At 45.3% G+C, this 13650-nt stretch overlaps 1 protein-coding gene across 2 annotated transcripts in view; it reads left to right on the top strand.

Moving 5' to 3' along the window:
- The window catches only part of EYA2 (EYA transcriptional coactivator and phosphatase 2), a 98721-nt gene that overhangs the window by 63879 nt on the left and 21192 nt on the right, over nucleotides 1–13650 (top strand). For both annotated transcript variants that reach the window (XM_065414284.1, XM_065414283.1), the window contains one exon: nucleotides 12223–12281. In XM_065414284.1, the coding sequence (XP_065270356.1) occupies nucleotides 12223–12281 (59 nt within the window). The remainder of the gene's footprint in view (nucleotides 1–12222; nucleotides 12282–13650) is intronic.

Genomic DNA, 13650 nt, shown 5'->3' with positions numbered 1-13650 from the left:
ATTTCATTAACTACATTAGCACAGATCTTATGGGTTAGTTCTGAACCAGTACAGAAGCTGTTGAAATGGTCTCTGTTCCTCTACAAGCTCTATTCTGCACACACACAAGGTAAAATGAAGAGCTCCTGACTGTCAAACTCATGGCACGAATGAGAGCATGTGTGCATCTTTGCACTAACGCCAGAAAGTCTTCCCCAACTGAGGAAATGCCAGCTGTGATGATGAAGCATTAGGTAAAAATATACCATCATTGATGTAAAACACACCAAAGGCCATTTAGAACATGTGCTGAAGTTCAAGAAAAGATAGCATATGTACAGCTGAGCAACTAGCTATGGAGTGTTGATGAAAAGCTTTTTGAGCTTGTAACCAGCCCATCATAAGGAATGGGTCTAAATGAGTTACATAATAATTTTGTCCAGGGTTTTCTAAGGCTGGACAACATTTCCTTGAAAGGAATGAGTTAGAATTCTCTTCAGGTGCTTTGGGCACCATACACTCAGGAAATTGCTTGGAATGGTCTAGGGGGAAAGACATCAGTTCTGTGCCTGCATCCGATAGGCAGAGATCCCTCCTCAGTCTGTTTATTCATTTGGAAAAGTAAGAATTTAACTGTTCCAGAGCCTGCCTGAAATGGGCCCCATGAGGGCTTCTAATTCCTTTGTCCTTCACTTCTCAGGTGTATTGAATTGCTATGTGGGTTACAAGGAGTTAAAACTTTCCTAGTACTGCTCTTTATGGAAATTGGGACTTCACTTGCTAAGAATTTTCATTTCCCTTTAAAGACAAATGGTCTGTAGCACCTGAACTGACATTTCCTTCCTCTCCCAGCTTTCCAAAGAAGTGTTTAGTGATGGGGATACATAAAGTGTGAAGTGAAAATCTTTCATGGAGAAAAAGAGGAAGAAACTATTTAAGGCACTAAATTAAAAGTGATAATATTTAGCACATACCCAACACTCTTCATCCGAGGTGGGTAGATGGTGTTAACTCCATTTCACATGTGTGGAAACTGAGGCAGGGAGAAGCGATTTGTCCAAGCTTACACTGTAGCAGCACCATGCTCATTCCACTAGACCTGTACCAGAGCTGTGTAAGATTAAAACTTGCACCTCATTACATTTGAGAACATTTCCCCCCTTGTTTTACTTATCTTTCAAGACCTGAATTCAGTTGATGGCTTGCCAAGCACCTCAGAGCAGGGTGAGGAATGTCACTGCCTCCACAGTTACAAATGTCAGTGAGGATTTCAGCTGCTGCAAGCAGAACAGAATCCTTAGCTCAGGTCTTGGCAGGTGAAAAATTCTTAAATTCACCTATAACTACTGGAAGAAGGTTTATTTAAAGTGACCCAGGATTTGAGATTTCCAGTCTTAGCTTCTGGTGCCTTAATGAAGGGCTATCACAAAAACTTCTAGAATTGGTCTGTAGTCCTTGCAAGACCTGATGCACTGTGTGACCTAGTGGGTAAGTCTCTGCCCCTCTCTGCCTCAGTTTTCCCATCTGTAAATGGAGATGATGATGATGATGATGACAGCACCCTTCTACCTCAGATAGGTACTGTGAGTAATTAATTAATATCGCCATAGCCCCTGTGAAGGTGGAGAGGACTACGTAAGTGTTAAGATTACATCTACACTATGGAGACGATACCACCGTTGCTATGCTGGCATAGCCCTGTAGTGTAGACGCAGCCGTACGCCAACAGAAGGGTGTAGGAATACCACCTCCCCGAAAGAAGTTAATTGTGTTGACAGAACGCCACTCCCATCAACATAGCTGTGTCTACATGGGGGGGTTATGTTGGCATAGCTACCTCGGTCAGGGGTGTGTGTTTTTACACGCTACTGACTGATATAGCTATGTCAATATAACTTTTCAGTGTAGACCAGGCCTAAGTAAAATCATTCCCTGGAGTACTGTTCTGTCACTGTTAAGTTTGTCCACATTAGTCACAACCTGTTGGCTCCAGGTTAAATTCACAAAGAGTAAAGTATTCTGTTGTTCTTTTTGTCACTGTACATGCTGATGCATAAATCTCAAAAAGGTCCGATTTGGTATGAAGAAATTCACAAAGACTCAAGCTGCTTCCTTCTCCAAACAGTCCAAGCCCACTGGAGCAGCAAACCTGTGCTGTTAAAAACCTTCAGCTTGATTCTTGGGCGTGTGGGGTAATTTTATGTTATCTGAGCCAGTTTGGCACATCCGTAGCAAAGTTGTGTGAGTATGGGATACAGGTGTACTGGTGAAAAGAAATGATTGTACTGATTTCTATAGCACTTGTCAGTCTGACTGCTTTATTTCAGAAATGTAACACACAAGAACAACAAAATAAAAAACTGAATAAATGGGTCCTGCATCATGGCTTTGATGGACCTGACAGTGGGAGTGAATAGCAGTACAAGAGCCTTCAGCAGAGAAGGTCTGACTGCAGGACATGAATTGTTCAGAACCCAGTTCTGAGAACAGTTACCCCCAGCTAACCTTAATTACCCAAAGAGGATTTGAGGTGAGAGACAGGCTTATCAGACAGCTTTGAAGATTGTTGTCAACAAATATCAGAAGTACAGCTGGTTGGAAAGCAGTAGGTGTTTTCCATGGAATTTTATTTTCTTCCCATAACTTTTTTGCAGAATTTTCCCAGTTTTCTAAATGAAAACATCTTCGGTTTTTTTGGGGGGAAGAGGGAGCATTAGACTTTTCACTGAAAAACTGAAGTTTTCAGAAGAAATGAAAACTTTCCACAAAAATGTTTGCCTTGCCCTACTCCCGTCCCCCCAAGAAAGCAACACAAAAACGTCAACTGTCTTTATTCACTAGCCATGCTGCTCCTGCATCTTAGATGATAAATTAATGACTTTCAGGCCAGAGTATTCGCAGAGTGATAGCTGAGGATTGTGTGGGCACCAACTGTTGGGCTTGAAAGAGATACAATGAACAATATTCTATTAAAAAAAGAGACAGGCAGAAAAACAAGCATAGAGACTGATTCAGTTTTAGATCTACTGAGATTACAATATACAGCAGCACCATCAAGTGGCATAATGGTGACCTGAGCAGGGCTCAGTAAGCTAAATCCAGACTGTGGTACAATGCTGAAACTGCCCATGGAGCTGCCCTGCATTCAGGCATATACAGAAGAAAGGCAAAGTGAGAGCTTGTATTAGGAACAAAAAAACTGCAGGGAGGTGAGTGTGATGCCTGATACTGTTAAACCCCAGAGCAAGAGAACTTGTGTTCAGGCCAGTCATTTTAAGCACAGCTGCCGTCATTTCTGCACAGCTGAAAAAGGCCAGAGGAACTGAAACTAACCATTTATTTGAGCCAGCCCTAAGGCAAACGAAGAAACTGAGGGAGCTCATTAGTGGTAGTACAATGTCCACAAAGAGCATCTATTTATTTCCAGGAAGGCAATGGCACAGCAAAGCTTCTGACTGCCCTATTTTCCCTGCAGTCAGCTGCAGGACTTGCATATGGATGTTGTACTGGAACCACAGATATTATCAGATCACAGAGAGAGAATTCAGACTAGTGTGCTGTATACACTCACCCCATCCTCTTTCCTGGCAAGGTGAGTTTGTTAGAACAGTGGTTCCCAGCTGTTGGTGAATATACCTGTAATAGCCACTCCAGGCTTTTTTGATGCTGGGTACATTCCTTGTCTCCCATTATCCCCTTGCACGAAGGTCCCCTCCGTCTACAACCTTCCTGCCTAGCTTTATACTGAACTAGCAGTTCAAGCTGCTGAGCCTCCACATGCTGCTGTTGTGCTCACCTTCCAAACAATTGCACACATGATATGCTATAGCCGTTGAGTCTATTCTCACACATTCAGGCATGGAGGCTGGAGTGCTCCAAGCTCTGCAGGTTCTACCATCTGCAGCTGAACACGAGATAGGCAGTAGCAGCAAACCAGGCCTCTGCCCAGTGGGTGGATGCCAGTTTGTCATTAGGGAGTTGGGAGTTACCCCATTTGACTTCAGGAGGTTTTTGATTGATCTATACAAGGTCTTTTTACTAGTTTACTAGTGGTTTCCCAGGAGCAGGGCCGGATTAACTCTCCTGTGGGCCCAGGGCTATTAGATTTTGTGGGGCGCCTGGGGGTTTGGAGTGGGCTCAGGGCTGGGGCAGGGAGTTTGGGTGCGGGGTCTGGGAGGGAGTTTGGGTGCAGGAGGGGGCTTTGGGCTGGGGTAGGGGGTTGGGGTGCAGGAAGGGGGTGCGGGGTGTAGCCTCCGGCCGGGAGGCACTTACCTCGGATGGCTCCTGGTCAGGATCCCTGCCTACCCTGGCTCCGCGCTGCTCTGCTCCCCGAAGTGGCCGGCCTGTCCGGCCCCTAGGCAGAGGGGCCAGGCTGCTCTGCAAGGTGCACGCTGCCCGTGCCTGCAGGCGCCACAGACACCGCTCCCACAGCTCCCATTGGCCACAGTACCTGGCCAATAGGAGCTGCGGAGCCAGCGCTGGGGGCGGGGGCAGCACGCAGAGATTCCCTGAATGCCCCTCGCCTAGGGGCTGCAGGAGCACATTGGTGAGCCAGTGCTTGTGGCTCCAGCCCCGGGGGTGGGGTGGGGGGCACTGAGGCTTGGGGACCGGTGTCCGACTTGGGGTGCGGAGACTTGCCACGGGCCGGATGAAAAGGAGCAGCGGGCTGCATCCGGCCCATGGGCCTGTGGGGCCCCCCTTAGCCGGAGGCCCTGGGCTGCAGCCCCTAAAGCCCCTGCATTAATCCAGCCCTGCCCAGGAGGAATAGGAGCTAGTGAGTTAGACACTGGTTAACATCCATTTTATGAGCTTCCCTCAAATGAAGGTTTTTGTTTGTGTGTTTTTGTTTTATTCAGTTACAGCTCAGTACCCATACACTGTGTATGGAATGCTTGTCTCTAACCCAAAGGCATTAGAAAGGAAATTTTGCCCCGACATATAATTTTGCATTTCAATTATGGCATTCTTCCAGGATGGTGATCACTTTAAAAGAAATGCCCGAAGACCAAGATTAGATTGTTTGAATTAGACTGCGAAATCCTGTGATTCCAAGGGCTGTCTAAAGCAGCACGCTGTATAAAGTAACCACTGTATGATTCACACACAGCACTCCTGGAACTAGAATTGGGTGTGACTGTCATTTGCATAGTCATTTCCATTATCAGCAGGTTTTCACTAATGTTGATGCACTAACAACCATTAACAAGGCACAATAGAAGATTAATTTAAATTTTATTAGAACACTGGCTCTTTGTGGCAACTAATCCCTGTGACAGCATAAAATGAATCTTTTAAATGGCAGGCAGTTGATATATTTGTGTCCATGCTTGACAAGGTCCCAATTCATTGCTTACCTTACCAAGAAAAGACTGTTAAGTGAGGTTTATTTAAAAATAAATAAAATGACAGCAAAGACCAGCTGGCAATTTGAGGGTTAAAGCAGCAGGAAGAGGATAAGATACCCCCTGCTATTTATTGAGTATTTTGTGTTACAGTAGCACCCAGCGGCTCCAAGTGAGACCAAGGCCCGTTTATGTTAGGCACTGTACAAACACTTCCCTGCCCTGAAGAGTTTATAATCTAAGTAGACGTGGCAATCACAGGAAAAGTTTTATCCCCATTTAATAGATGGGGAACTGTTTATGCTGTAAGCTGCAGTTTTCAGGGCTGCAGTGGAAGCTGAGGGTGCTGGCTATAGGTGATAGCGTGTCACCTATTAAAGCACTCCCAGAGGATGCATGATGAGAGAAAAACATTTGTGAAGCATTGCAGTGAGGCTGAAAACTTTCCACAGCCCAATTAGCACTTGTGTAGATCATCTGCAACCAGATTAGGATGTGGCTTCCTATCATAGCAAAACAGTTAATTCACAGTTTGAATCAGATGTCTGGGGGAGGACGCCTTCTGCTCACACCAAAGCTAGTCTGCTCAGACGTAGACGAGAATGACTGCTTGGCTGATACACAATTGTGTGACATTCTAAGTTAAACATTTTGACAAAGCTGGAAGGAACGGCAGTGTTGTCCTCTTAGGGGATGTGCTGCCAGCTTGTCTAAGGAAATACTAAGCAGTCTAATTTTTTTGTAATGCTCTCACATGAAAAATGAACAAAGCCAAGAGGGCCTTTTGGGGAGATTTTAGGGAGATATTACTGCAAAAATAATTCATCCATTTTTTTTATTAGCTGCAAACAGCTCAAGCGTTTAAGTGGTCTGGAGCCATCGAACTTCCACTGTTCTACCGTAGAGGAGCTGAATTCTTAGCATTTTGCCTGTGGAACTTGGACTTTGCTGGCTGAGCTGAGCATGTGACAGTGGCAGTGGAACAAAAGCATTGACTCATCAGGAGGGTCCCAAAGACAAAAATCCCAGAACTCCATCACCCTTGGAGAGAGAAGTTACTCAAAGGCTCTGCCAATAGCTGTTTCTAGAGCCTGATTTAATAGCTGCACCAACTGGATACAGTATACAGCTCTCTATAGGCAGCCAGGGCACAGCTGTTCCATCTTTCTCTGCTCTTATCTTTGCCTGTGCCATGGACAAGCAGAACACACGCTCTCCCCTGCTTGCCTCATGCAAGGGTAGCCTGTTAACCAGGGCCCTGTTGTTATAACTAGTCCTTTTTATATGCCTTTGGCAGTTTTCCAAAGGGCAGCGGGGAGGTCTGTGTCCTGGATTCAGTCTATAACTTATTTGTGTCTGAGTGTGTACCCTCGTGCCATTGCTTTGACAAGGAGTGGCCAACCTGTATATGTGCAGGAAAGAGCACCAGCAGTAGCATTCAGGCAGCCTGACTCAAGCCATCCTCACTTGGTTGGCAACCTACTTAAATAAGCCAAATCACCATGAGATTGACGGACAGCCAGCCCAGCGCATGGCCCCGAGTAAAGGGAGCTGGTCAAAGTATCACCAATCATCCGACCAACTTGGTGACAGGAGGAGCTTGAACCTAGAGCAGGGGTGGGCAAACTTTTTGGCCTGAGGGTCACATCGGGTTTCCGAAATTGTATGGAGGGCCAGTTAGGGGAGGCTGTGCCTCCCCAAACAGCCAGGTGTGTCTCGGCCCCCCACCCCCTATCCGACCCCCCCTGCTTCTTGCCCCCGATGGCCCCCCTGGGACTCCTGCCCCATCCAATCCCCCCATTCCCTGTCCCCTGACAGCCCCCCCAGGACTCCTGCCCCATCCAACTCCCCGCTCCCCTTCCCCTGACCATCCCAGGACCTGCCCGCTGACTGCCCCCTGCCGCCCCATCCAACCCCCCGTCTCCTTCCTGACTGACCCCCCCCCGGGACCCCTGCCCCCATTCAAATCCCCTGTTCCTGCCCTCTGACTGCCCTGACCCCGACCCACACCCCGAACTCCCCTGCCCTCTATCCAACCCCCCTGCACCGGTGGCTGGCGGCGTTACAGCCATGCTGCCCAGAGCAGCAGGACAGGCAGCCGTGCCACCCGGCTGGAGCCCGCCACGCCACCGCACAGCCCAGAGCACCGGGTCAGGCCGCGGCTCTGCAGCTGTGCTGCCGGAATAGCATTTTCTTACAAGCCTTCGTATCAGTAACTGCTACCACTAGCACATTCCTACGGGGAGCAGTTTAATACTCTGCACCGGCAGGAGCTCGCAGCCCCGCCGTCCGGAGCATTGTGCGGTGGCGCAGTGAGCTGAGGCTGCGGGGGAGGGGGAACAGTAGAGGAGGGGCCGGGGGCTAGCCTCCTGGGCCAGGAGCTCAGGGGCCAGGCAGGAGGGTCCCACGGGCTGGATGTGGCCCGCGGGTCGTAGTTTTCCCACCTCTGACCTAGAGCCTTCCCCTGATCACTGTCTGCCGACTGCCTCCTTGTTGCACACAATTATACAATTCACTGTAGATTAGCCAACTCTTGGCTTGAGTAATTTAAAAAGTGGGATTTATTGCTTTGTCCTGGGCAGCAAGATTTAGTGCTGTGTGTGAACCATAACAGAGGACCCAGGACCTCAAGAGGGCTCTCCAAGATGCAGCGTTCCCATCATACATGGTGACACAAATGTCACCTCAATCGGGACCCGTTGTCAGTGAAACCCAGATGCAGTCACACAAGGCCCAGATTTTTAGAAGTGTGTGCACAAATGCGTGTGTGCTTTTGCATGGTTAGCTTGCACACTCAAGGAGTGTTGTTGCCCAAATGACTGGTTAGATTTTTTTGCAGTGTTGTAGCCATGTTGGTCCCAGGATGTTAGAGAAACTACGTGGGTGCAATATCTTTTATTGGACCAACTTATGTTGGTGAAAGAGTCAAGCTTTCAAGCTACACTGAGCTCTTTTTCATGTCTTCAGACCTGTAGATCGAAAGCTTGTCTCTTCCCTCTACAGAAGTTGGTTCAATAAAAGATATTACCTCACCCACATTGTCTCTCTGCTTAGATGTGTAACTGATCATCTGCAGACGCAGTTATTGTGATGCACACAAATTAGGTGCCTGGGTTTATATGCCTGCAGTCTAAAAATGCAGGCGACACAGAATATTATGTATATATAGGCCTCATATAGCATTTTACCTCTTCAAATCACTGCAAACACATGAACTAATTCTCACACCCCCATTGAAGGCAAGTATTATCCATTCTCCATTTTATTAGATGGAAGTGCAGAGAGGATAAATGACTTGTTCAAGGCAATATAACAAGGCAGGAGCAGAATTAGAACTCGGGTGTCTTCGGCTTCAAGTTTCAGAGTAGCAGCCGTGTTAGTCTGTATCCGCAAAAAGAACAGGAGTACTTGTGGCACCTTAGAGACTAACAAATTTATTAGAGCATAAGCTTTCGTGGGCTACAACCCACTGAAGAAGTGGGTTGTAGCCCACGAAAGCTTATGCGCTAATAAATTTGTTAGTCTCTAAGGTGCCACAAGTACTCCTGTTCTTTTTTCGGCTTCAAGTTCCATGCTTATTTCACTAGACCAGGGGTCGGCAACCTTTCAGAAGTGATGTGCCGAGTCGTCATTTATTCACTCTAATTTAAGGTTTCGCGTGCCAGTAATACATTTTAATGTTTTTAGAAGGTCTCTTTCTATAAGTCTATAATATATAACTAAACTATTGTTGTGTGTAAAGCAAATAAGGTTTTTAAAATGTTTAAGAAGCTTCATTTAAAATTAAATTAAAATGCAGAGCCCCCCGGACCAGTGGCCAGGACCCGGGCAGTGTGAGTGCCACTGAAAATCAGCTTGCGTGCCGCCTTTGGCACAGGTGCCATAGGTTGCCTACCCCTGCACTAGACCCTGCTGGCTCCCTATGCATCTCTATCTAGAAAGATATGCATCCCTCTCTTACACATTTGTTTGGTGGGCAGTCTAGAAAAGCAAAACAGAAAAACATGCAAGTGTCAGAGAGATTAGTACAGTGTTTATAAACCTACCTTTTGGAGCCATCCCTGGGGGCTAAGCATTCTGAGTGTTGTTCAGTGGCTCTATTGCTACAGTGAAGGATAGCTGTTTGTTTAACCAAGGATAGCCTAAATATCACCTGTTGTAGTCTACACATACATGAGAGGTCATTGGCTGTTTTACCTGGGAGAACTGCATATTTACAGTACTTACTGAGAAAACACTAAGGGGCACATCATGATGTCAATTGTAAGGGCATGTGCACCCTCAAGATGCTCAGAGTTCTGGTTTATTTTGGTTAAGAAAGTAAGTCTGGATCCTCTTCCAAACCTCTTGAGCCGTTTGTAAAATTTGGACGTATCATGAGCACAGGCTGTTTCCTGTTATTTTAGCTTGTCTGTATCAGGTCCCACCTGGATGCAGAAGTAAATAAAAGAATGGTCCAAACATTTCAGAACTTTAGAAAAGGTTCGGTTCTCAGGGGCTCATTATGGTGGTTGGGGCCTTTATATTTCCTGAATCAGGTATAGCCTGTGTGCACCACACTAATCATGTAGCTCTATGAGATCCCAGAGTATCATTTTAAAAAAGCCAACAGATGTGAAAATTAAGGTTCGGAAATGTCCTCATTGCTGATTTTCATTCAAACAATCTGGATCTTCTGTTCAGCTGCCCAGATATTCCTGTCCTACTTCCCCTCTCACTAAGGTCTCTAGTAAATTCTGTGAGAATGAAAAATTAGTCTGGTAACCAAGTAGTAAAGCACGGTCTACATTCTTGCCTTGTTCAGCTTCTCTGTGTTTTACCCAGTAACATGATAGGGTCGGCTGGTGGACTATGAGGTAGCGTCTCACCAAGTGTCATGGTATTTTATTAAGTCAGAAATGTGATAGCTACTGTTGTCACACTTCAGTGTACAGAACAATTCATTCGTAAATGAGAAAAGCAGATCCCCCACAAATACCTTTCCCCTTACATAATGCACAGCATAATGCACAGCACAATGCAACTGAAGCTGAGTGGGCTGTGACAATATTATTCCAGCATGGCTTTCACAGCTCACAACCACTGTTGGGAATGTTTTTTTAATTTTAGAATGGGGGCGTGTGCCAGCAGAGATCTGTTATTAATTTATTTTCTCAGCTCTCATTTGTAGAGTCGGCACTCACTTAAAACACTGGCCTCAATTATAAAGCAAGGAACAGAGGAGATGGGAACCCATTGGATTAGATACTTTAGAAACCCCTACTCAGCAAAAGTCAGGACTTGTATCATAAGGGATCCAGCATTATACCATAAGGGAAGCAGCATTAATACATCTCTGACATGATGGTTCTTGAAATTTTGGGGCTACATTTTCAAAGGAAACTGTGTGCACAAAATTATATGTACTTCCATCGCATTACAACCCTCAAGTGCATTTGCAGCTCAGGAAACTCTGCCTTCCTAGATAGGGATGGTGGGTAGAATTTTCAAAAGCACTTGAGCAATTTAATCATTTTTGAAAATGGGCCTAAGTTCTACTTTCAAAATGGCCTCAGCCACTTAAGTGATTTTGAAATTTTTACCCAATCTGCAGAAATGTAGGATTTGTGAACAGAACTGTCTCACATGCATTTCTGAAGGCACGTTTGTGATGTCCTCCCTTTGGAAATCTAGCCACAAGATTTTGTGTGTGTTGGCGGAAGGGGTGGATTTAAATAGAAAATCCTTGGCTGTGTAAAGAGACTACTACAAGCTTCATAGTGTAGATAACAAAGAGTGACTAGTGAAGCAGATAAACCCACATTAAGTATTATGGATATTGCTTAGAGTTCCCGTCCACTTCTGTAATTCAGTGGAAGATCAGCCAAAAAAACAGAACAATATCTGCTGACTTCCAAGGGCCTTTGCAACATACATTGTCCTTTCCCTGCAAGAGTCAAAGAAGAGAGAGAGAAAAAGGCTCCCTAACTTTCTTCCCATCCCCTTTTTAATCACAATGTCAAGTCAGAGAAAGAAACCATAGAAATAACATTTCTTGAGATTTTGAGGTAAAGCCTTCACCACTCAAACAATGAAGAATTTAGATGATACGATCTAGAGTACATATTTCATGCTCCAAGTGCATAATCTATTCAGTTTAAATTTCCTGTGTGATTTCCTTATTACTTATGTGTATTATTTCTTAACTTTGTCTGTGGAATGGGGATCTGACAGGGTCCCTTCTCTTGGTGGATGGACAGGAGAGGGTAAAGCCCCAGCAAGCACTGGGGAAACACTATAGGAGCAAGACAGGTCTCAGACACGAAATTTCTGTGGAAAGACCTAGAAAAAGGGGGTTTCTTCTTTCCCTTAAATTAAGCCTGAATATTCTTATTGGTACAGTAATGCTCTTTAATGGGGAAGGCTGCTGATTCTGATACCACATGTAAACTACTAATGTTTCTCTGTTTTACTGGTTAAGAGACAAATAAGTTCCTTTGCATCAGCTTTACACATTTCTGTATGAAGAGGAAGCACTTTCACCTTAATATGCAATTGAAGAACTATTGTGATCTCAGACAATTCTTGCTTAGGCACAGTAATTCTATTCATGTTGTGGCCAAGCAGCATCTGAAATTGGATTGTAATCTGATCAATTGACTGGAATTTGTTGAGAGTATTAGCAATACAGGGGGACCTGATTTCACCTTAATATCTGTCCTTAATGTGTTTTTCATTTCATGATACTTAGTCCTGCCATGAGTGCAGGAACTGGACTAGATGACCTCTCGAGATCCCTTCCAGTCCTATGATTCTATGATTATTCTATGATAAAATTCTTCCTTCAAATTTGTTATTCCAAGGCAATATCATTTCCTGATTCATTTGGGTTTTTTTGTTTTTGTTTGTTTATGCTTTGCAGGATTGTGACCAAATACACATAGACGACGTATCATCCGATGACAATGGACAAGATCTAAGGTAGGTAATCTCTGGACTGGAACCTCCATCTCAAACAGTCCACAATTCCTTGGAAATGGTTTGAGAATGAGCAATGGTATAATATAAATAACATTCTTGATCTTGCTGTTTTCCCCTTCCATATTCCTTGCATTCATCAATGCATGGGAGCACAAAACTCCTTTTTCTCACACTAATATGCCCAGGCCTTACTCTCACGCCCTGTCCATACTAAACTTTAAACCATACTGGAAAACAAGTTTGAAAATGGGTTGAACTCAACTCAGCTACGCCAGTTTCAAATATGGTTTGGCCAGCCAACGTAGATTGGACCAAACCATTTCAAAACCATTCTTGAGCTTAGAATTGTGGAGTGCTGTGTCTGGACTGTATGAAACTCAGACCCAGAATTCCCAGGAGCTTTGCCCAAACTAATGGGAGAGTTCCCACTTTTGCAGCCGAAGGTCCTATATGTATCCCCATATTCTGTGTTATTACAAGGAAATCGTATGATTGTGGGTTACAATCAGGGCCGGCTCTAGCATTTTTGCTGCCCCAAGCAGCAAAAAAGAAAAGAAAAAAAAGCCGCAATCACAATCGGGGGCAGCTCTAGCGCCCCTTCATTCTACGGCGGCAATACGGCGGCAGGTCCTTTGCTCTGAGAGGGAGTGACAGCCTGCCACTGAATTGCCGCCGAACTGCCGGATGTGCTGCCCCCCTCTTCATTGGCTGCCCCAGGCACCTGCTTGCTACGCTGGTGCCTGGAGCCGGCCCTGGTTACAATGTAATTATCATATTTTCCACTGGAATTGACTCCTGGTTACAGTATTGTTATTTATTGTAAGATCTCAAGGTTACTGTGGCAACTGTACTATTAACACATCACCCTCCTCTACTTGCTATATAATTTGAGAATTAATTGCCTCAATGCTATGCATCCCAGCCACTTATTTTCCATGTGACATTTCTTTATGTGGGATATGTTGACGACTCCATGGTCACAGCATTGATTACGCCCGGCATGAGCTTCGTGGCTAAGAACTGTGCAGTATTTTGAAAATTTAATCCTGCGTTTTGGACTCTTTCATGCTGCACTGAATATTATTCCAAAAAAAGTGGTACCTTTGATCACTGCTACCAGAAACTCATGAAGGTGTTAGACACATTCCTCAGGGCTTGTCTACACTACAAAATTAGGTCGGATTTATAGAAGCCGGATTTATAGAAGCCGGTTTTATGCAGCCGACTGTGTGTGTCCCCACATAAAATGCTCTAAGTGCATGAAGTCGGCGGACCGCGTCCACAGTACCGAGGCTAGCGTCGACTTCCGGCGCATTGCACTATGGGTACCTATGGGTACCTATCCCACAGTTCCCGGAGTCTCCGGCGC

Source organism: Emys orbicularis, chromosome 12 (genome assembly GCF_028017835.1).
Source record: "Emys orbicularis isolate rEmyOrb1 chromosome 12, rEmyOrb1.hap1, whole genome shotgun sequence".
NCBI lineage: Eukaryota > Metazoa > Chordata > Testudines > Emydidae > Emys > Emys orbicularis.
The sequence above is the reverse complement of the archived record's forward strand: the minus strand, read 5'-3'. Positions and strand labels throughout refer to the sequence as shown.